This window comes from Ranitomeya imitator, chromosome 5 (genome assembly GCF_032444005.1).
Source record: "Ranitomeya imitator isolate aRanImi1 chromosome 5, aRanImi1.pri, whole genome shotgun sequence".
Classification (NCBI taxonomy): domain Eukaryota; kingdom Metazoa; phylum Chordata; class Amphibia; order Anura; family Dendrobatidae; genus Ranitomeya; species Ranitomeya imitator.
In genome coordinates this window covers 295,629,949-295,655,137 of record NC_091286.1, presented here as the reverse complement: position 1 = coordinate 295,655,137, position 25,189 = coordinate 295,629,949, and the positions used below count along the sequence as shown (strand labels likewise).

The window sequence follows — 25,189 nt, the reverse complement described above, 5'->3', positions numbered from 1 at the left end:
ATCTGGAGAGCATATCGTGAGCTCGTACTAATGAACTTCCAAACGAGCGATGAGCGTTCATCCATTGGTTTTAATTTTCTTGTATTGAGGGGCCTTAGGCTAGGTTTACTTGGTGCCTGTGAAAGTCAGTAAAGGAAAACCGCTGTTAATTGCCCAGGAGAGTGCAAGTGAAGTGCATAAATACCCCTGCTTCATCACCTGGCCTCATTTTCAGAGCAAACTGAATTCAGGGTTTGCTTATATGGCATCTTGTTGGCCTATTAAGACACAATAAAATATACAAATACCATTTAACCTTTGAATTTTATTTGCAACTATTGCATTACAAAGTTTTTTTTTTCAATATCAGTTTGCATTTAAAGAACAACCCGTTTTCAGAAAATGGCAAATTTTTTTTCGTGTTAACCAACTGGCCACAGAAATTGCAGAATGGGTAAAAAGTGCAGGAAAGTGATTAGCCACGTTTCAAATCTTAGTGTTACACAAACCATTAAAAATCCCTGACATAACTAGCTCACCCTGTTATTTTCACATTCTGCAACAATAACTGAGCAATATCCATTTCTGTAGTATGAAAAGATCCATCTGGGAGAAACCGGTATATACTATACAGAACCACTTTACTATGTGAAATGCTATTTATTTACAGTATAATAGCAAATATTCAGAAAATTACGAATTTTCTCCACTATCATTTATCTGTGGGGGGGTGGAAGTACACATTACAAATGCAAAACAGTCATCAATGGTGTAGTAGTATACTAAGCGTTACACAGTTAAGTGCATGTAACCCTTAATTCATTCTCAACGTTGAGGAAAGCCAAGTGAGCCGACACAGAAAGAACCGCACACATATTCCACATGTGGATACCACAGCGTCAGGACAGATAGCGTGAAGCTTGGCACTGCTCTGAAGACTACAGACGGCTGGTACGTTCTCGTCTAGGTACGGTCACAGAGCACATCACTGCTCATCCTGACATTTAAGACTTTTCAGAAGTGACTTCATAGCCTCCTAAATGCATCTTCTACAAAAAAAGGCATCTTTTGCATAAAAACCACACAAACATTCTGCAACTTGTGGTCCCATGATTTACAGAGCCATTCCTTTACCAAACCCATGTGTGCATTGGCAGGCTAGTGGTAATCATGTCAATTATTACTTTGTATGATTTGTATTGTATAGGGCAGTACATTATACCCCGGTAAAAACATTTGGAGGAATGTTTTAACAAAAAAAAAAAAAAAAAAAAGCTGAAGTACAACATTGAATAATATGTGAACATTACATTAAATAAATGGAAGGAAAGTTGTGTACTTAAGCTATACCTGGCCGTGTGTAAGGAAACAAACTCAACCAATACCATAGTATTGAAAGTCCTGGGTGAGTGGTAGAAATTATTAGCGACGTATCTCCTGTTGTACAAAGGTGAGCAATATCTAAATTGAAGACGACTATTTTCATAAAAATCTTTATTTTCTCTTAGATGGAGTAAATGCTTCACTTTAAACCGTTTGGCCTTAGCAACTCACTAGGTCTTTGCACATGGCAAGGGATTATGTGACCTTCAACGCCAATGGTCACAAAACTCAGGATTATGAAGAGTAACTTAAACTTTATTAATTTCCCCCCCAAAAAAAAAACTTCTACACTGGGGTGGCTCTGGTGATTGGGATAGCTCCAATATCAGATAGATGACCATGTGCAAATCTTTTAAGTCCGTTTAATTAATTTAACTTAATCATCTTCCTCCTCTTCCTCCTCCTCATCATAGCTTTCTTCAAAGCCCTCACTGTCTCCTTGGTCATCATCACCCTCCATGGTAGTATCCCACTGTGGATGGTTATCAGGTATTGGTTTAGCTTCATGAACTTCCAGCTAGGAATAGAAAAGAAAAAGTGACATTTCAACAGACGAATTCAAGTGGAGTGGAGAGAAGTAATTGTCATGCTTTACATAGTCCTAAAGTCTAATATGCATAGAGATGCACAGGTTAATCGCAGAAAAAAAAAAACGTTGCTACAATTGATGTACACACACGCTCACACAGACTGCTATATAACATACTGCAGATACATTAAACACTGCTCTGCTACATCAATGCGCACACACAGACAAATCTCAAGATACATTGACACACATGCACAGCTCGGCTAGATCAACTCTAGCCATCATCCCGGGACCCTGTAAATTAGTTAAGGTAATGTGGCCGATAATATTTCTAGTATAAAGTCAAATATTCCATTTCAACTTTGTGCCACAAATAAATATCTGAGAAATGGCAGCAATATTATCCATTTCATGCTACTTTAAATAGCTCCAAGATCATATCCTAATATGTAGCAGGTGAAATCATAACAATATTAGCAAATACATCCAATAAGAAATAAATACAATATAGTTTTTCTGATTCGCTATGTTGCTTACCTCATGTACAGGGAATTGCAGGACCTTAGGTATCCATGGTTATGACCATTAGCAACTAGCTAACTGTCACTATATGAGTGGTTGGAACCATAGATACCCAAGCTCCTGCAATGCCCTGCACATGGGGTAAGTGCATAGCAAATCGTAAAAACTATACTACATGTCTAGATGGAGGTATAAGCAAAAATTATTTCACCTACTACATATTGGGGTAGGACCTTGGATATGGGAATACCCCCATTATACTTCTGTGATCCTCTAATGAACTGTCAAGGGACAGGAAAACATGTTTGAAATTATTAACTGGCAATTGTTTTAGTTGTAAGGGAAAAAAAAGGAATATCATTTTTTAAAGGAATCGGTCACTCGAGTTAATATGGGCGAACGGGTTGTATACAGCAAAATTAATCTTACCTATATGACTCCTGGATGAGGCCTTGCTTAGTAAAAATCCTCTTTTATAGCTTCAATTTTCCAGGCTATTGGGCATACGCTGCCCTGAAGATAAGAGCTTCGGGTCTTCATTATATAAGATTTTTCCTGCCCTTCTCTTCAGTTTCCCTTTGACGTCATATGCGCGTCTGGAGTTCCCACGCCTGCGCATTCTGCCTGTCCTCACTCCTCTGCACAGTTCCACCCTTCTGTGGGCACGGTCTTCAATATTGATGTACGTGGGCACCGGAGAGTCACTGTATATTCCGGTCCCAGTGATTTCCGGTGCACAGTGAGAGTCAAATTCCCCATAGTGCAGAGGAGCGAGAGTAGGCAGAATGCGCAGGCGCCGGATTTCATGACGTCAAAGGGATGTCTGAAGAGAAAGTGAGGAGGAATTGTGTATAAGGAAGACCGGAGGCTCTCATCTTCCGGGCAGCATACACCTCCGTAGACTGGAAGATCGAAGCTATAAAAGAGGATTTTTACTGAAAAGGCATCTTCCAGGAGGCATAACAGGTATAACTAATTTCAGTTATCTACAAGGTGTATGGCCATATTATTCACTTGAAAAGCTCAAAAAGGTGAGAGATTCCCTTTAAAACAAGGGCGCAATTGCATCTAGACTCTTGCTTCCACATGGGATGCATTCTTCCGCAGAGCACATCCCATTTAGAAGACAGCGCAGAAAGTTTTGAGCACTGACGTTTTCTTATGTCTTGTTACTACTTATACTACAATTTAATACTCTTTCTTACTGTGGACATACCATTAGTTGTGTTACAGAGGTAATGGTAAAAGTAACACGCTTTGGCTGCTGTGTTAAATAGAAAGCGGATTTTGGGGACTAGTAGATTTCGGGAAATATATAAATCTGATACATGCATTGTGTCTATAACAAGTCCTTGGTAAAAGCAAGTGCATAGTACTTCCCAATAAGTGCTAATAGGAACTTCAATTTATTCATTAAGCTTACTAATATAGTGTCATTATAATCCAGTGGGCTTTACAGATATTGTTATTGTTGTCCCCATTGGGGCTCATAATCGAAATTCCCTATCAGAAAGTTTTTGGAGTGTGGGAGAAAACTAGAGGACCTGGAGGATAGATAACCTGTTGATAAATAGGTCAGGTAGTGTCTTATTCCCCTCTACCTACTGAAAACTGTAGAGTGCATATCTATGGGGGGAGATGGAAGAAAGAACTCAAATCAAACAATTGAAAATAGCCAACAGTTACCATGCTTCAGAACTACCAAATAATATTCTGTGCTTCAGTCATCTTACCTTCAAAGGTTTCACCTGATCTAAACCCATGTAAGAATCGGATCTTAAGAACACAGTGTATTGATAATTTCCAGGCTTACTTGGTGCTGGAAATTTTAGCTCCACCTTAAAAAGAAAAATGACTTGTGTAGGCATTATAATGAATAATATCATGTAAAATACACTGAATATTCATGTAAGTGTCAATATAAGTGCGCAAATGGTCATGAGGTTTTGACTGGTTTTAAAGACAATATGCACCAATGGAGTTATTGTTTCCTTCATTGTGAAATGCTTGCATGTCACCTAAAGGTCTTCCTGTGTAATTTGCCCTGCTTAGCTATCTCAGCTTCGATTATAGTATATAGCAAGCTGCAGAATTCTCTTCACAGCCAAATCTGTTAGACAACTCAGGATCCAGCGGCTTCTGTGTTATCCTGGGGGAATCAGCATCACCAAAATACATTAAGTCTGGTAGATTTTCAAGAATTACATCCAGTTTGCTGGTGCAACACAATATGCTGAAGCCTGAAAAATCTGGATGATATATTCGCAGCATATGTGCTCCTATAAACTTACCCTAAAGCACAAGTCTGGTAAACTATAAAAACTTCACACAGTGCTATCACATCCTCATTTGTAAAGTCTTAATTTCAAGGCAATCAATCGGCAGGTTTTTGCCATCTGAGAGCACCACGATGTAGGGCAAGAGACCCTATTCCACCGATGTGTCACTTGCTGGACTGTGTCCCTGGTCAAATTACTCCCCAGCACAGATTAGCAGATTTATACACAGAAAGCTGCCAATCAGAAAGCTGTCAATCAGTGGTGTGGGCGGGGTTAAACACAGCTCAGTATTCAGAGCTCTGCTGCAGAGAAAGATATGATTCTATCACAACTGCTGCACCCAGTAAACAGAGCGCACGTGCGAGCGCCAGAGAGAACGCGCACGAGAAAGCAAGTATTCAGAAAAAAAAGTTAAGGGCTGCAGGAATTCTGCAGTTTTGCTGCTTACTGAAATGAATGCAGAGTGCAACCTATTACACATTAATAAGGAATTTAAATGTACACATCAAGGTACATTAAATGTAGACATTTTATCTGAATTCCTGAACATATGCTTCAAAACATGCATTCTCGAAGTTTGTAAGCCAAGCAGACCCTACTCAAATAAATTAGATCACAGTAATCCCAAGGGTACCAGCACCTGGCAAAAGTCCTTCATGAGAACATTGCAAGTGGCCCCTAGAGACATGATCAGTAGCCCACAAAGGTAATTGTAGCACATATTGCAAGCTTAGGTTTTATCAGATATTCCCCAAACATAACCATCATAACCATAACCTTACCTCTTCTTGCTCCCGTAATGTACACACATGATAGGGCATAGATATTAATGTCTGATCCTTTCTGTCTGCAATGTAAATCCACCACCATTCTTGCTTTTCCTACAATAGTAAATGCACATGTAAATAATCCAAAGAAACAAAATATGCTTTTTCTTCTTTAAAGGGGTTTTGCCATTTCAAAAAGCAAAGACATATCAATCGGACATGCCTTCATTCATGATCGATGGGGGGTCTAACCTCTGGGACTTCCACCAGCCCTTGAGAATGTAGAGACGACAATACTGGTATATTGCTACATCCTGCTCCAATATTTACCTAAAGAAGAGCGCTCCGGACTGCAGAGGATGGGGCAGCCCAGGGAAGACCGTAAAAAGCCAAATCAGCGCTCGAGACCCGGGAGCATCGGAGGTCCCAGAGGTTAAACTACTAACGGATTACATAAAGGCATGGCGAATCATAGTAATATGCCATCACTTTTTGAGGTGCAGAAAGACCCATCAAATTTAAGTTATTCATTCACATTGTTACCCATTGAAATAGATTTTGGTGTGACTGCAGACTTGTGAAACCTCACAACACGCACACTAAGGCGCAGTAAGGATTCTCTGGTGTCAGGCGCTTGATGGCAATTTGTATACTTCCGACCACATCTCAGCTAGACTAGTCTGGACTCGCTCAATGCAATGGCACTGAGCGAGGAGGCGCACGACTAGTCAGCACCTGACCGCTTCTAATATATAATTGCCTAGAATACTACTTCCTGCAATTTGTGCCAACTTCCGTGGCTTTGTCCGGAGCTAATGTCCGGAGCTAATGTCCGGAGCTAAGTGACGTCAACAGTGTCCAGTGTCTGATTGGTTGCCGCCTGCTGCGAGCGACCAATCAGAAACGTGCCGTACTGTGACACACTCCGCCCGCCATTTTGGTGTGATTTTTGAATTTTTACCTCACAGCAAGTTTCTACTGCGTGGAGGCGGGCCCAGTGACGTTGCTCTTCAAGCTCCTGCCGAATTTCGTCAAAAAAATGATAATACCATTTACCAAAACTATATATATTTAGTTGTGAAGTGGTTCAGTGACATTTTCACACCAATTTTGAACTTTTGTTTGGTGTTTTCTCCATATAGTGCCTATTATTTTTGTTCTTTCTTACTATTATTTATTAATTGTATTATTCTTACATTTGAATAAATAAAGTATATATGGATTCTAGACTCCCGATTCTTTAGAATCGGGCTGCCATCTAGTATATAATAATCACATACTTGCGGTCACGCACCTGCCACTCAGCTCTGACACCGGAGAATCCTCACAATACGCAGTGCATATGATGTGAGGACTCACAAGTGTGACAGCAGACTTGTACCCTAAGGTTGAATACCCTCTGACATATTGTATTAAACCCAAGACTTACCCAAGAGTATAATTGCATCCCAACTTCGAGAAATGCTAGATGTTGTATGGTACCTTGTAGCCAATATCTGTGACATTTATGGCTTATTGACAGGATATGCCATAGAAGTTTGATACATGCAGGTCTTATCAAGAAAAACCACATCTATCTATGAATGGAGCAGCTTTATATGCTGACAGCAATGAAAAGGAGGCTCTGTCCATTAATATCTATGAAAACGCCCAAAATTGCTGAGCACAAAAACCCCCACTATTAATAGCGTTTATAGATTTATATAGATATTTTACTTATTTAGTAAAACCTAAAAGAAAAAGCAATATTCAAATTTAATTATATTTGAATACAGATTTTTCTTGGTTCTACTATTGCACAATGACATCATTTTTTTTTTCATCGTCATGCCTCTGGCTGTGATTGCAGCCAATTGGCACTGCAAAATTTTGCTGTGGGGGGGCAGGAAGAATTATATAGATACTGCCTCTAAGGGGTTAAAAGGGCAGGATATGACCTAGCTGTGATGTTGTATGTTATGGCTGTTGATATCCATTGCAGATGATCCAGACTCCACTCCCATGTATATCATGGTGTGAATATGTGGGTGAAATATTTGGATTTCTTTTCATGGTTTTGGTTCTGTGGTCAAGCAGATAAAAATTTATCACTATTTAAAAAGAACCCTCTACTGCACTCCACATAAAAAACCTTGTACCAGCAGTGATGTAAAAAGCTGTGCAAGATTGTGCAGACCCTGTGTGGTCACCTCTGCCATTTCCACGCAGCAGCTAGAAAACATGGCGACAATGTCTAGATGTGTATACTTTCAGAGGCATTTAGTAAGAGTCCCATTCATCACTTGCTGGTATTTATTTTTAAGTCACTTTCCTTTGTTGAATTTGTTAAAGTTTTTTTTTTTTTACACCAAAAGTCTTCTAAATGGCACATGCGATTCATGAATTTTGCACAAATAAAAGAAAAGTGCTTTATTTTTGTCTTTTAATCGGGAGGGAAGGGAGAGAGGACTGGAATACATGTGCAAAAATTTAACAAAAAATATATAATCTAATAATAATCTTTATTTTTATATAGCGCTAACATATTCCGCAGCGCTTTACAGTTTTGCACACATTATAATCTAATATAAATGAATTACCCGAAACTACAAGCCTTGCCCACAATGACAAACGAGAAAACAATCAAACACATGTGACTTTAAAATGTCACAAACTAAAAGAGTAAGGTGTGAATGAAAAAAAAAGGTGTCATTCACTAACACAAAATGAAGAAAAACGTGCAGTTACAATAATGAATCGGGCCCCATGAAGAATACAACGCTCAGCTACATACTGTGCTCTACTCAAGACACCTTAGAAATAAGAACTGTATGACTTGTACAATTATGTCATGGAAACACATGTTCTGAATTTAAACCCCTGCGAGTGCCACTAAAATAACAAACAGGTTTGGCAGAAAAGATTTAGGACGGAGAAAACAGCAAAGCTGTAATCTGGCTCGCTGTGTCTTTCATCATATGGCAAATTCATTTATTTCCCATATGAGTAGAAGACGACTAGCTTTCCAATTTTACATTTGCCTGAAACCACAGATGTCCAATTAGTGGATATCCCCTATGACACTAGCCGGCAATAAATTGATATAGAAAACAAGCATTTAATAATGAGGAAGGTGACATCAGAACACAGACTGGGTCATCTCTACTTAAAGTGGAAGCGGACTTCACCATCTGGTATAATAGACAGAAAAAAGTATCCCACACGACCAATCTACAAGAGTGTCTGTGTGCTCCTCAAACAGTTCTGCAGGTAGGACAGGCATGACCGTTTAGGGCTCATACTCACTCGCGAGCAACTCGGATGAGTCTCGCATGTTAAAACCCGGGTCTGCTGCCGGCACGCAGATCGGAGCGTGCAGCCGCATAGGAATACATGCAGCCGCACGCTCCGCTCCTCTGTGCCAGGTGCAGTGCCGGGGTATTGCCGTGCGAGACTCATCAGAGTCTCGTGCAAGTGAGTAGGAGCAATTCGTGTCAGAGAAAGGACAATGTGGGGAAGCTCCTTCTGCAGCCGCTTGTATAACTGCCAAACAGTGCTATGACTAAGGAAGATATCAAGAATTCTTGCATATGTATTTCAGGAGATCAGCCATTTCTCCCCTAAAGAGGTTCTCCACTACTTCCTCTTTGACGACCTATCGTCAGGATAGGTCATCACTGTCTGATCGGTCAGGGTCCAACGCCAGGCACCCCACCAATCAGCTGTTCTCGGCACACGGATGACACTGCTCAATTGTGGAGCTGCTCTGTCTTCTGATAGTGGCAGCGTACTACACATCAGCATCCTATTCAAATCAATAGGAGGTGGATGTGTAGTTCCCTGCCGCGGCCACTATCAGAAGACAGAGCAGCTCTGCAATCGAGCAGTTTTGGCCGATGGCCACAGAGAACAGATGATCGGCGGGGTGCCAGGTGTCGAACCCCAACCGATCAGACACTCATGCAATACAATGAAAAAGTAGTGGACAACCTCTTTAATATTACCGTAATTGCCATATTAGAGAAAATAGGGAAATACGAATAATATCCAGCAATGGATTGTTCCGTTAAAAGCCGTATTTTTTATTTGAACAAAAAACAAAAAAAAAATACTCCAACACCATAAAAAATGGATAAAAAAAGATGCAAATGCATTTCAGATGTCAGTCCTTACTTATTGCTTAACATTCATGGCTTTTAACAGAAGAATCCAATGCTGGATATTCTTTGTATTTCCCTATTGATCCTTGTGGCATCACAAGCCTTCCATACAATAGATCTTCTCATGAGCGAGCTTTTCCCATTAGACAACATGGGGTCCAACAACAGAACAAATTGCCAGGATTGCTATTTATTTATTTTAAGATTAGTGTTCCCTTAAAAGGTGTTAAATCCTTGAGTTGAATTTTTTTTTTATATTATCCTTTAAGATGTGTAAAGTTAAGTAATAATTTGTGAAATGGATGTACATTACCTCTGGGAAATATAAACTATATACAGGATGTGTTACTTTAGATTTGGTTTCTAGTAGAGCTCGATCTTTACGTTGAATGCTTTGTTGCAATTCTTGCCACTCCTAAAAAAAATAAATAAAAAAACATTCAAACATTAAATTTGCAAAGCCTTATTGACATCACAGTGATGTTCCAAGTCTGCAAAAAAAACAAAACAAACAAAGAGTCAATAAACAGAATTTTTCATCTTTCAATGGTGTCTGTCCGTTTTTACTAAGTCTCATCCATAGATATATTACTTCTGACTTAAAGTGCACTCTATGCATCCTTGCATTATTAAGGCTAGTTTCACACTAGCGATTTGAGGAGCTGCGGACTTCCTCCGTGAAGCCGTGCCCTCGGCCGAACCTCCGCCGCTAGCTCCGCTTACTTCTGCATGCAGCCTGCGTACCTATCTTTAACATTAGGTACGCAGGTCGTGCGGCTGTATGCGGATACTTCCGCATGCATCATTTAACGATTCAGAGAAAAAAAAATTGCTAAAAGCTGCGTCCTACGCTGGTCGCCGCATCGTCAAAACGACGCATGCGGAAGCATCCGCATATAGCGGCACGACCTGCGTACCTAATGTTAAAGAGGTACGCAGGCTGCATGCAGAAGCGGAGCTAGCAGCGGAGGTGTGGCCGAGGGTGGGGCTTCACGGAGGAAGTCCGCAGCTCCTCAAAACGCTAATGTTAAACAGGCCTAAAACAGCAGTTACTGATTTGTAATAAAATGAGGCCTTAAACATGTGAGATCTGTCGTTCTCAGACTATGGATGGTAATGCCAGTATGCAAGCTGGGATCCCTTTAACCCAGAAGTCTGGATCCAACTCCTATTGGAGGGTTGGGTCGTTTAGAGCCTGTAAACTGACCGTTTCATTTATTTTATGTGAAGCACCACTCCAGCGTGCCTTTGGTTTTTGCAGCGCTGCAGGGGTGCTTTAAGTGTAAGCTCCCTGCCCCAATCATATACTCACCCTCCAGCATCTTTACCATTTTTTGTCACTGCTCAGGACCCTCGGCGCGATCTTGTGAGCGCAGCTTCTGGCTGGCCAGAAGTCAGAAGCTACATCAGAAGCTCTCAATGAAAGACTATGAGAGCCAGAACGAGGATCTCATAGACTTACATAGAAAAGTGACCTCTGCGCTGCTCCATGAAGCACTGGACCGCAGGTCATTTTTCACCGGAGACCGATGGGAGCGACGCTGGAAAATGATGAAGGCGGCGGCAGAGAGTATGAGACAGGGGAGTAATATTTAAAGCACCACTCCAGCGGTGCAATAAAAAAATGCTGGAGTGGTGTTTTAATAAAAGTACACACACACACACACACATTTAGAACATGTGCCATCAGTAAATGGTATGTAACACTTACAGCTTATTTTCTATACGCTCTCATTTACCGTAATTGGTGCGCTGTATATACAGTGTATGGATAGGCTCCCTTATTATTAGCACAGCCTCCTGATGAAGATGGCCGAAATGTACGTTGGAGTCCTTTGTTGGATGGATTAACATTGAGACACTGAGCTAAGCATGTCAGCCATTTATCACAATGTTTCATGACTGTGTCTGGAGCTTCTGATTGGCGGCTATTTAACCCTAGCATTTACTTATTAGAATACTTATTAATATAACTCTGTCATTAGATTACATTTACACATAGCCTTTATATCTATACTGTATCAGACTACCATAGACATATTGACTGACATACATATAGTCTATATTTATTGTTATTACAATACAGACCTTTTCCACTGCGTACTGATTTTTCAATGATTACAATTCATTTATTTGGCTCATGCAAATTTGATAATACACCTGTCTTACGTCTTAGGATTTTCTTTGCTTAGTGTTTGGATTTTCATATCTTTTTAATATACTAAATACAATTAGATTTTATTATATTATTGGATCACTAACCGAACCGGGGTGGCTCTCAGTTTTCTTTTCTGTTGCCTTATATTTCAAGAGAGTGTTTTTCTCATTACTATGATAGATCCGTATTCAGGTTTCCCTTTATTTTGATAATGGTCGTGTGTGTAGCTGATATTTCTGCTTTGTCATATGATTTAGTGTATATGCAATCTACACATATTTTACTACTAAGCGACAAGTAGCTAACTGCATGTGCATGCATCTACCAGCATCACTAAAATTACTTTCCACCTGTAAACCTAAATGTGAGTATATTATTTTGCATGTGTAGTCATATCTTGTGTCCTCCATTCTGCAGAAACTTCCTACCTATGTCACATTGGCGACCTGTTCTTGTCTTCTCCAAATGGATGCCACAGAAGGATGAGGAGCACTGTGGAAAGTCTGATCCACTCCTATTAAGCCTATGGTCTGCTGCAGGATGGACACAGCACCGTTGTCATTAGAGCGCGTTCATCCCACAGCACTTGAGACTTTCCACAGCACCCCTCTGTGCTCTGCAGCGGCCATTATGGACAAGAGAAAAATGGCCGCAAATCTCAAAGGGACACAGCGGCAGCAGAACAGAGGGCAACAGCTATGGTGACAATACTTGGGAAATGTCTTGCCATAATCAGGTTTGGGCTTATAGGGTCACCAAGTCTGACAAAACATTACAAATTTCCAGGTAAAAAAAAGGTGACAGATGGTTATGGAGATAACAGTCTTGAGATGGAAGCTTGTAAGGCCACCTTTCTGCCTACCTGGCTTGTGAGGCAGGACTAATGGCAGGCAAAAATCATACATTTATGGCATATCTTTTGGCTATGCAATAATTGCCTGAGATGGGAATAACCCTTTAAGTGCTCCAACAAAGCAATTTATTTTGATTACCGAATTAACTTTCTTTACTGGATACCTATAGGCCTTCAAAAACAAGAGCTGGCCTGGACTTCAGCTCTGAACTATGGCTGAGGGTAAGCGATACATGTTCGGCTACTTTCACACTAGCGTTTTTTGCAATACGTCGCAATGCGTCGTTTATGGCAAAAAACACATCCTGCAAAGTTGTTTGCAGGATGCATTTTTGCCCCATAGATTAACATTAGCGACGCATTGCCACACGTCGCAACCGTCGTGCGACGGTTGTGCCGTGTTGTGGCGGACCGCCGGGAGCAAAAAACGTTAAATGTAACTTTTTTTGCTGCCGACGGACCGCTTTTTCCGAACGCGCATGCGCGGCCGGAAATTCGCCCCCACCTCACAATGGGGCAGCGGATGCGCCGGAGAAATGCATCCGCTGCACCCGTTATGCGGCGCATCAAACGCTAGCGTCGGAATCTCGGCCCGACGCATTGCGACGGGGAGATTCCGACGCTAGTGTGAAAGTAGCCTTCCTGACAATATAATACAGTCTTACCGCTTCATCATCTTTGCCTTGCTTGTCATCGTTCTCCCTGTCAGAATCCTTGTCACTGCCATCACTCTGGGAGTCCCTATTAGTATCTTCATCTTCAGAATCGCTACCTTTATCAGAAACTTCATCATCTTCTTCCTTTGATGCAACATCCTAATGAAATAAAAAGAACACAGATTTCTACGTTCATCTTGAATAAATTCTTACAGTTTTTCGGTTGAATAATGGAGAATCCAGAAAAAGCTACCAGTCTACCAATTTTATAATATATACTTTTACGTGGTAATAATAATAATAATAATAATCTTTATTTTTATATAGCGCTAACATATTCCGCAGCGCTTTACAGTTTGCACACATTATCATCACTGTCCCTGATGGGGCTCACAATCTAGAATCCCTATCAGTATGTCTTTGGAATGTGGGAGGAAACCGGAGTACCCGGAGGAAACCCACGCAAACACGGAGAGAACATACAAACTCTTTGCAGATGTTGTCCTGGGTGGGATTAGAACCCAGGACCCCAGCGCTGCAAGGCTGCTGTGCTAACCACTGCGCCACCGTGCTGCCCGTAGGGGCACAGTACAGCTGAAACTGCTGTTTACCTACATAATCAGGCTGCCATTAAGGTTTTAGTCATTATTGCTCCCACTACTCCGCCAGTAGACAGCAGATTCTGGCTTCAAAAACGTATTAACATGCTGTTCGGTTTGGTTCTAGCCCCGATGGCTGCTTTGACTAGCCTTACTGTAAAACAGTCGTATTTAAAGCACCACTTCAGCGAGGTTTTTATTTCAGTGCTGGAGTGGTGCTACTAATCTACGTTCCCTGCCCCTAGTATTACACTTAATCATCGTCTTCAGCTGTTCTCGGCACTGCTCCTGTTGGTTTCCTGCAGGTTGTGACCTGCTGGATCGCTCCAGCGTTTGCTGGGCGATCCGCAAGTCAAAAATCAATGTAAGTCTAAGACAGCCGGAACGAGGAACCCATAGCCTTACACTGGAGGCTTGAGAACATTGCCTCTGACTTCCGGTCAGTCAGAAGATGCGGTCATAAGATGGTGGTGCAGGACTGGAGTGGCACCGGAAGCAGCTGAAAACGGTGGCTGGTAAGTATATTACTATAGATTTATAATTGACCACTGAGGGTGAATAATGGGTTGTTTCCTCATGTTATCATCCTTGACGCCTACCAATGAAAATGTTTTTGCTCCGTCACATTTAGGCTATGTGAACACAAGCGTCTTGTAGGTGGTGTTTTTCCTGAAGTGCCTTTCTTTTCTCAGAAGCAGCCTGAAGAATGGTCAGGCCACTTCTGTTAGTCACATCAAGGCTTTCGAAGTCTGAGTAGTTTAAATGAAGCTCAAAAAGACAGAACATATGGCCAGCAAGTGGTTTTGACATTGCAGTACATATATTCATTCTGTTTAGCATTTTTAAGCGCTTTTTCAGGTCGAATACATCTGAAAAAAGAAGTCATGTGCACATACCTTTAGGGAGAGGGTCTATTTTTTTTTTTTTTTTACTACAAGGGTGAGAACAGGAACAGCTGCACGCCCGATCACCTCCTGCCTCTCATCACAATATTTTGCCACTGTGAATCAGATGCGTATTTGAAGATGGGTAGTCGGCTTTTTCCGTGAAGATATGCGCATGCCATTATACTTTTGGGAGGTGTTGTGCATTTCAATCTTTCATGGGTCACACTTACCTTTTCAATTTTTTTTGTGCACACATTATGGTGCAAACTTGCCAATGAGTGTAGAGTGGTGATATTTTTCCACTATGTGTAGCTTCAGTAAATACATTGGTAGAATATGATTTCTTTAAATCACTTAAGATTTCTTTATTTGTGTAGGTAAAATGATCAATAACTCACCGAGTATGAAACAATGCTTTGTGTTTTCATCTCTCCCTACGGCACCAATTACCAAAGTGTTGCTCCATGTAAACTCTGCAGAAGTGCTCATGTCTGTACATTGCCCCCCTCATTGTCTGTGCAATGTAAAGTGAGGATTGTTTGTGGTTTCTATATTGCAAAGTCTTTTTTCTTCATGTCAAAAATAAAAAAATATCCAGAAAACCCCCTCTGTATTGTGTGGTGCAGCAGCATCCATATCTGAATACAGTGTGGGTGATGGATATGCTCAGTATGCACCAAAAAGCATTATTTGCTATAAAGACAAGGTGAGCTGCTTCTATTCTAGCCATACATTACAGAGGAGAACCTGCTCACATTTGCAGTAGTATCATTGGCTTGCTTCAGCTTTCCTTGCTTCTGCTGTGGTAAAATGGGCAGTGCGGCCTTCTTTTTCACTGGTTTCTTCTTCTTTGATTTGGAAGACTTCTTCGCAGTTTTATTTTTCTGCTGCCAGCCTTTGTTCTTTATTTTGCCATTTTCCCCTTGCTGTAAAAAAAAAAACAAAAACAAAAAAAAACAAACACAAAACTTAGTCCCAATACAATAGGCTTCTCAAGTGTACCTAGACTATTGTTCAGTGCTACTTGCTGCTCATCAGGTCATTTCCACATGTCAGAAAGGCACTGCACGCTGAACTTTTCATTCCAATAAAGCAACAGAAACCTGATGGGCCCATTATACATCAATGGGAAGACAAAATCATAATGGGTCGTAAACCGACGGCTTCAGTGAAACAAAGCTTAAAAGGAACCCGTCACCATGAATAAGCAGCTTGATCTGCAGGCACCATGTTATAGAGCCGGGGGAGCTGATCTATAGTTTTGTGAGTAAAGTTTCAGTATAACCTGTGTGTCATTTAATCCTCTGCGCTTTCTGAGCATTTTGGTCCAGTGGGTGGTCCCTACCAGTGACTGACAGCTTTCCTTTTTAAGAGTGTATACAGAGATAGATGTCAGTCACTGATAAGACCGCCCACCAAACCAAAAATCTGGTGCCTGCAGATTAGGCGGCATTTTTATGGTGACAGGTTCCTTTTAAAGGGAACCTGTGATTTTATTCATGCTTCCGAAACCAGGGGTAGCATGACATCAGAGCCTGGATTGCACGATTGCAGCCTGGTATGTTGTACTCTGAAATGCCAGAAGAGCAGTTTAAAGAGCCATAAACAGAGGCAAGACTAGTCTGGCACTGCTCCTGGTCAGCTTTCCATCTAATCGATCTAGTTGATTGACAGATCTTTGTGTAGACAAAGGAAAAGACCTATCAATCACCTGGAGTGGCGGGGCTGCACCATATTATTCTCATCTCTTCAAACTCAGAGAAAAACATTCCAGGCTGTAATCGTGTAGTCAGGCATTGCTTCCTGCTGCATGTGGTTTGGGCAGCATGAATCGACTGACCGGTTCCCTTTAGTGCACATGTATACAGTGTTCTAGAGCTAACTTACAGGCATTTACGAATGGTTAGAAATATGAAGGAATATACTAAAAAAACAAACACTAGCAACACTTACCACATAACCTGCCCTTAGTTTCCAGAAAGCATAGAGATCATCTTTATTAACAATTAAAATAGCAGTGTAGAGCCTCTTTTTTCCACAAAAGTCAGAGATGCTGCTGGGCTGGACAGCTACTAAGTAGCGGTGAGCGAATATACTCGTTACTCAAAGATTTATCGAGCACGCTCGGGGGTCCTCCGAGTATTTTTTACTGCTCGGAGATTTCGGTTTTCTCACCTCAGCTGAATGATTTAAATCTCTTAGCCAGCTTGATAACACGTGGGGATTCCCTAGCACCAGGCAACCCCCACATGTACTTATGCTGGCTAACAGATGTAAATCATTCAGCTGCGGTGATGAAAACTAAATCTCCGAGCACTTAAAAATACTCGGAGGTCACCCGAGCATGCTCGGGAAATCTCGAGTAACGAGTATATTCGCTGATCACTACTACTAAGGAATCTGTTGGACATCCAGCAGGTAATCAAGTACATGTTCTATCCAGAATAATAGGGCATATGCCCTGCAGAGAGTCACGCAGTAGCCTCAGAAACTGCACCCCCTCCACCATCTCCCCGGTACGTAGCATAGTATATTAAGCCCCATAAGTGAGAACAATTCGTTTAACATTTGCAGAAAATAGTTACTTAGATTGCAAGCAAAATCTATTATTGATTTAAAGAACATTGCTGAAACTGTTGGGTCCATCTTGACCCAACAGCAACCACGCTAAGCTTTTATAGCTATACTGTATTAACAGGTGCGATACTAGGTTCAGACAATGGAAGATGGCCACATGGGCTTCTCAACATAAAACACTATACATACCGCTTCTTCAACCGGCTGGTCTTCAGCAGAGCAAGTAGACTGCTCCTTCTCAAACACTTCCTATGATGTGAAAGGAAGAGAAATTAACGAATGAGAAGCTCTGCCGGTAAACTACACAGACAAGTCTAAAGTCTTTCTTCCAGAAATACTCAATGGTATAGATCGTCTAATAATCCTAAACTCTGCATCACTACAAGCGCATCTGTAGATTCTAATGCAATTATTACAATTCCTTGTCATACTTACCGCCATGGTTTGTCTTTTAAGGGTGACAAGGACAGTGACGAGGGAGCCCACCGTAATGTTATTACTGTCTTCGTCATCTAGCACTGTAAGAAACACATAATATGTTAGCTTTCTTATAAGCTGAAATTGTCTTGTCTCATGTAAATGAAGCTTAAGGCTGTGTGCCCACGTTTCGTTTTCTATGTATTTCCGCACGTTTTTTGCTGCAGCGGAAATGCTTATAAACTCATTCCCATGCAATCCTATGGGATTCCGCAGTTGCTGTGCCCATGCTGCAGATTTTCCCGCTGCGGAATCGCATAGCGGTAAAATCCGCAGCATGTTCATTATTGCATTGATTGCATTGAAACGCTCACTTTACGCATGTGGCTATGTAAATCATTCAGCTGCGGCGCTAAAAACTAAAACTCCAAGCACTAAAATTTACTCTGTGTGTAAGGCCGGTTTCACACGTCAGTGGCTCCGGTACGCGAGGTGACGGGGAACGTGAGGAAACTGAGACACTGACTCACGTAGGCACATTAAAATAAATGTGTCTCTGCACATGTCAGCGTGTTTTCACGGACCATGTGTCCGTGTGCAAAACACAGAGACAGGCCAGTGTTCGTGGGAGCGCACGGATCACACGGACCCATTAAAGTCAATGAGTCCATGTAAACACGTACCGCACACGGATGCTGTCCGTGTGCGTTTTTCCTGTCATAGGGTTAAAATTGTAAAAATTGTTGCAATACACGGACACATGTACAGCACACGGACCCTAAAAACGTACTCACGGACATCACACGGATGGCCTACGTGAGCACACGGATAACTCCGGTACAGTTTTCTCCAGTACCGGAATTATTTGGTTATCTGGACGTGTGAGACTGGCCTAATGGAGTGTGGGTTGGACAAATGTAAAAGAGGAGGTTGGACAAGAAATTACATCACAATTTTTTTTTTGTTTTGCTCAACAATACATCTTTATTTAGCTTTCAAAAACACGTTTTCTGCCAAGAGCTACGAATTTAGTGCAGAAAAATCCGCAGGCAAATCTGCAATGTGTGCACATACCCTTAATGTGAACTGAAAATGGGAGGTGAGGTTAAAAATGCTGCAAAAGAAGAGCAATGAGCTGCCCATAGCAACCAATCCAACTCCACTTCTCAGTCTTAGAAACACTTTAGAGAATGAAAGAGTCAGTCTGATTGGCTGTCATGGGCGACAACTGGTTTTCCTTTGCAATAGATTTTACATATCGCTCTTAAAATGTTTCACAAGGCAACTAGGCAACCCCCACATGTACTTATGCTGGCTAACAGATGTAAATCATTCAGCTGCGGCGCTAAAAACTAAAACTCCGAGCACTAAAAAATACTCTGAGGACAACCGAGCATGAGGATATTCGCTCATCACTAATAGATATATCTATGGATAGATGTAGACAGATATATGGATAGTTAGGCTACTTTCACACATCAGTTTTTTTCCCATCAGGCAGGATCTAGCGAATTTATGAAAAAACTGATCCGTTGCAAATAGTGAAAAACTGATGCAACTGATCCGTTTTTTGGGAGAGACAGAGAAGGGAAAATGTGCATGATTTGAATGGAAAAATGCATTAAAAACAGGATTTTTGGTTGCTTACCGTAAAATCTGTTTCTCGGAGCCTTCATTGGGGGACACAGCAACCATGGGTGTATGCTGCTGCCACTAGGAGGCTGACACTATGCACAAAAATAAAAGTTAGCTCCTCCTCTGCAGTGTACACCCCACCAACTGGCATTATGCACATCAGTTAGTGAGAAAGCAGTAGGAGAAAAACAATAAGGTTGAAACATAACCACAAACGTGAGGACTGTAAACGTGAGAACAGTCATAGAACACAGAACAGAAACTGAATAACATGGGGGGAGCTGTGTCCCCAAAGAAGGCTCCGAGAAACAGATTTTACGGTAAGCAACCAAAAATCCTGTTTTCTCTATCGCCTCTCATTGGGGGACACAGGAACCATGGGATGTCCCAAAGCAGTCCCTGGGGTGGGAAAACAGACTTCCATCAGGACAGAGGACTCACCACTGCCGCCTGCAAGATCCATCTGCCTAGGCTGGCGTCCGCCGAAGCGTAGGTATGGACCTTGTAAAATTTGGCGAACATGTGGATGGAAGACCAGGTTGCCGCTTTGCAAAGTTGTAGGGCGGAAGCCCTGTGGTGCACCGCCCAGGAGGCGCCGACTGCCTGGGTAGAGTGAGCCTTTATCCCAGGAGGGGGCACTCTGTTCTTGACCCGGTAAGCCTCCAAAATTGCCGTTCTGATCCAGCGAGCAATAGTCGCCTTGGAAGCCGGCAGGCCTCTATGCGTGCCATCAGGAATGACGAAAAGAGAATCAGTCTTCAGGAAAGCGGCCGTTCTAGCCAGGAAGATCCTCACTGCCCTGACAAGGTCCAGCTTGTTCAACGATCGCTCCAGAGGATGAGTCGGAGCTGGACAAAAGGAAGGTAGAACGATGTCCTCGTTGACGTGGAGGGTGGAAACCACCTTAGGAAGGAAGGCCGAGGCCTGAGGACCACCTTGTCCTGGTGGATAACCAAGAAAGGAGGTCGGCAAGAAAGAGCCGCCAACTTGGAAACGCAGCGGATAGAAGTGATGGCCACAAGAAAGGCCACCTTCCAAGATAGAACTGAAAGGGAAACCTCCCTGAGAGGCTCAAAGGGGGAACCCCTCAGAACGTCCAGCACAAGATTTAAATCCCATGAATCCACAGGGGCGGTGTACGGAGGGACAGCATGGGCTACTCCTTGAAGGAAGGTCTTAACCTGTGGCCGGGAAGATAACATCTTCTGAAAAAGGATAGAGAGCGCAGAAACCTGGCCCTTTATAAGAAACTAAGAGCAAGGCCCGAGTCCAGTCCCGCCTGAAGGAAGGCCAAAATGGAAGGCCAAAATGGAAGGCAGGGAAAAGGACATAGGTGAAAAGCGGTTGGACTCGCACCAACGAAAGTAAGCCTTCCAGGTACGATAGTAGATCCTGGAAGACGAAGGCTTCCTAGCCTGGATCCTAGCCTAGCCTAGCCCGGTCCGAAAGGCCGGACGAACTGCGGTCTCAATAGCCACGCTGATAAACTGAGCGACCGAGAATTCGGGTGGCAGATCAGACCCTGAGACAGCATATCGGGCCTGTCTGGAAGGCGCCAGGGGGCGTCCGCGAGAAGATTGACGATCTCCGCAAACCAAGCTCTCCTGGGCCAATTTGGGGCGATCAGAATGACCGCATCCCCTCCGCCTTGATCTTCTTCCATTGCTTCCCAAGCTGTTGAAGGGGTGGGAAAAGATATGGGAGCTCGAACTGCGACCAAGGAATGGCCAGAGCGTCGACGCCCACTGTGAGACGGTCGCGAGACCTGGAGACGAACCGAGGAACCTTCCTGATCATTCGGGACGCCGTGAGGTCCACATTCGGAGTCCCCCATCGAAGACAAACCTGATGAAAGACCTCCTAATGCAAGGACAATTCCCCTGCTGCGAGGCCCTCACGGCTGAGGAAGTTGGTGGCGAAATTGTCCACGCCGGGGATATGCACCGTGGATATCCCCGGAACCGTTGCCTCTGCCCAGAGGAGGATCTTGGATACCTCGGCCAAGGACCTCCGCGTTCCCCCCTGATGGTGGACCTATGCCACCGCCGTGGCATTGTCCATGTGGATTCAGATAGGTAGACCCCTGAGAATCTTTTCCCAGTGACCAAGGGAGAGAAAGATGGCCCGAATCTCGAGGACGTTGATCGGCAGAGAAAACTCCTGCGCCGACCAACGACCCTGAACAGTCAGGTGGCGAAACACCGCACCCCAGCCGAGCAGGTTGGCGTCAGTCATCACCACCTGCCAGTGAACTGGAAGGAAGGACCTGCCCTGGGAGATGAGAGGTGACGTCAGCCACCAGTTGAGGGACCGTTTGACCCGGGGAGAGAGTCGGATCGGACGATCCAGGGACAAGACAGACCTGTCCAACTGTGACAGCATGGCCTGCTGAAGAGCATGAGAGTGAAATTGGGCGAAGGGAAATCGCTTCCACTGTTGCTACCATCCTCCCCAGAACCTTCATGGCCGATAGGAAGGAGGGAAGCAGAGGACCCTGGAGCAAGCGTACGTCCTGACGAAGGATGGATCTCTTGTCCTCGGGAAGGAAGACTTTGGTCTGACGAGTGTCGAAGAGTATGCCTAGAAAAACGAGGTGCTGGGAAGGAATGAGACAGGATTTCTTCTTGTTGACAAACCACCCGAAGCGGGCTAGAGTGTCGAGGACGATGGACAGGCTCTCGTGAGCCTGACAAAAGGACGGAGCCTTGATGAGGATGTCGTCGAGGTACGGAAAGAGTACCAGTCCCCTGACCCTCAAAATGGCTGTCAGCATCGCCATAATCGTCGTGAAAACCCTGGAAACGGTTGAGAGACCGAACGGCAGGGTGACGAATTGAAAATGGTCCTGGAGCACCGCAAAGCGCAGGAATCGGTGATGTCCTGGAAATATCGGGACATGGAGGTAGGCGTCCTGAATATCTATGGAACACAGAAATTCTTGAGCCTCCATGGAAGCAATTACTGAACGAAGGGATTCCATCCTGAAGTGTCTCAGACGAACTCTCCTGTTCAGCAATTTGAGATCCAGAATGGGGCGAACCCTGCCATCTTTTTCGGTACCACAAAAAGATTGGAATAGAAACCTGTGAACCGTTCTTTTTCTGGTATGGGAACGATTACTACGGCCTTGAGGAGAGAAGCGATGGCTGCGAAGAAACCCGGAACTAGAGCGGGGTCTCTTGGAGGTCGGGATTCAAAGAAACGATCCCGGGGTCGTGAAACAAACTTTATCTTGTATCCCGAGAATACAACTTCCCTGACCCATGCGTCCTCTACTGAGGAGATCCAGATGACCCTGAAGAAGAGGAGACAGCCGCCCAAGCCTGGGCTGGGGTCTTGCGGCGAGTCATGCAGAGGTGGATCTTCCAGTCCTGGATCTGGAAGATCTACCCTGGGAACGCCAGGAAGGAGTGGGTCTAAAGGATACCGTCTTCTTCTCTTGACGTGCCTGTGGCCTCTGCTGCTGGGAAAAGGAGTTTGACGCCGCAAAACGACGAAATGGCCGAAAGGACCAAAATTGCCGTCTAGGAGGAGGGCGACTAGGTTTAGACTGGGGAAGAAGAGAACTTGTGCCCCCGGTGGCGTCCTTAATGATTTAGTCCAGTTTAGAACCAAAGAGACGTGAACCTTGAAAAGGCAGGCTGGTAAGGGACTTTTTAGAAGACAAATCCGCCTGCCAATCCTTGAGCCAAACGGTCCAGCGGATGGCAACAGCATTGCTGGACGCCTGAGCCGCACAAAACGCGGCGTCCAAGGAGGAGGAGACCAGGTATTCACCCGCGAGAGAAATCTGGTTAGCAAGCTCCGCCAGCTATCCGAGTGGAGCCCCGTCCAGGATGTCCCGACGGAGTTGTTTGGCCCATTTGGATATGGATTTTGAAACCCAAGTGGAAGCAAAAGCCGGGCATAGAGTAGCTGCGGCAGCTTCAAAGGCCGACTTTCCAAAGGATTCTATGACTATCGTTAGAATCCTTCAGAGATGCTCCTCCGGACAGTGGAAGGACCGTGTTGGTGGACAGCCTGGAAACTGGAGGATCCACCGAGGGAGAATCAGTCCAATCGGAAATAAGTTCTGGAGAAAAGGGATATAAAACGCCAAGACGCTTTCCCTTCTGAAAACGTCTGGTCGGATTCTCTCGTTCTCTGGTCATGATCTCCTCAAATTCAGGGTGAGGAGTGAAAAACTTGGAAGGTGGTTTAGCCTGTCTAAATGAAACCACCTGATCTGCGGGTTCCGATTTATCGCTCCAATGAGATTCTGAACCATATCCCTCATGGTAGCGATTTGGTTAGAATCCAGCTCCGAAATATCCTCCGAGGGCACATCAGAGAACACCTCGCCTGACTCAGGGGAGGAGGACTGGGAGGAAGCCGACCGCAAAGAAGGACCATGGGGCGAGATGGAACGAGAAGAGGACTCAGACCGACGTTCCTGTCTGGACCTTTTGCGGCTTAGAATGGAGGGCTCGGACGGAGGTTGCTGCGACCTGCTGGCTACTGCGGGAGTCTGCAGGGGTAATCGATCCAGCACGGACAGAGTTTGAGACACCCGAGTTAGATCCACTACCGATTGAGACAGAGAGGAAGCCCAGCCTGGGGTGGGGGTATCACTCAAGCGGAGCGGCCGGGGGATCCTGGGTGGTGGGAACAATCGGGTTGCTGCAGGCTTGAGAGTGGAGGACTGACCTGAGGGAAGTTTGCAGTTACAGGACGAACATGCAAAAAATTTGACTAAGGCAGAAGAAGTAGAGGAAGAAGAGGACGAGAGCGGCCTTCCTTAGAGGTAGACATCTTGATGGGTCCTTGAAGAAAATGCCAGAGGGTTAGGGGACAGGGGTGGGTGTCAGTTTGCACTGCAGACTACTCACGGCAGACAAAAAAGGATTCCAGATGGAGGAAGCTGTCCGGCTTGCGGTGGACCCCCGGAGAAGTAGCCCTTTAGGCAGGAAGGCTGGGAACACGCAGATGGAAGAACGCCAGGACGCCAGAATGCGCGCTCTGCAAGGGGCGGAGCGGCGATGTGTGGTGCGGAGTAATGGTGCACCCAGGAGTACCAAGATGGCGCTGGTGGGCGGAAACAGTGGAGGAAGATTGTCGGGCGGGAGAAAAGCCCGCCCGAGAAAAACGGAAGTGGGCGGAGTCGCCGGAGAAGGCGCTGCGCTGAGGAAGGAGCGGTGCAGCTGGCGGGAAGATGGCGACCGCTGAGGGGAACAGCGCGGCTGCCTGCTAAGGCCGCCGCGACATGGAGGAACATGGCCACCAGAGGAAGTAGGCAGCGGGGCTGCCTGTAGAGGCCGCCGGAGCAGGAGACAGAGTGACGGCCAGCCGGCAGTATAAAAAGGCAGCGCGGCTGAAAAGGGCGCCGCGCCGAAAGGAAGAAAGAGCAGCCTCCCGGAACAAGGAGGGGAAGCGAGGCTGTCAGCAAGGCTGCTGCCGTGCAGCGACGATCCCTGCCCCGTGGGACCCACCGAGCAAACAGGTCAAGTGTAACTGCAGTCCTTAATAAAATAAAAAAGGCACAGAGGGATCCATAATTTCCTAACTGGGATGGGGAAATACTCACCTCAAGAACTCCCACGCCGTCCGTCACTAACCTTAGACCGAGAAGGGTGTCAGACGTCCATGGAGCTGATGGTGGACGTCCTTGTCACCTCCAACCGACAGGCTCTGGTGGGCGAGTGGGTGGGGGACGGAGCTAGGACCGAACTTCTAAGCACGCTTGTGTGCTAGGATCATGGACCTGCTGTCGGATCTATGAGGATATGGGGTGGCAGTACACACCGTACTCATAGTCCATAATGTGGTATTA

At 44.4% G+C, this 25,189-nt stretch overlaps 1 protein-coding gene across 1 annotated transcript in view; it reads right to left on the bottom strand.

Annotated features, from left to right (window-relative positions):
* Positions 1–284: 284 nt before the first annotated feature.
* Positions 285–25,189, bottom strand: part of SEC63 (SEC63 homolog, protein translocation regulator) — a 71,709-nt gene continuing 46,804 nt past the window's right edge. Inside the window, exons 14-21 of the mRNA XM_069726264.1 lie at positions 17,764–17,846; positions 17,518–17,577; positions 15,507–15,677; positions 13,275–13,424; positions 9,912–10,013; positions 5,475–5,573; positions 4,147–4,251; positions 285–1,879 (exon numbers count right to left, since the gene is read on the bottom strand). Coding sequence (XP_069582365.1) covers positions 1,739–1,879; positions 4,147–4,251; positions 5,475–5,573; positions 9,912–10,013; positions 13,275–13,424; positions 15,507–15,677; positions 17,518–17,577; positions 17,764–17,846 — 911 coding nt within the window. The 3' untranslated portion in view covers positions 285–1,738. The remainder of the gene's footprint in view (positions 1,880–4,146; positions 4,252–5,474; positions 5,574–9,911; positions 10,014–13,274; positions 13,425–15,506; positions 15,678–17,517; positions 17,578–17,763; positions 17,847–25,189) is intronic.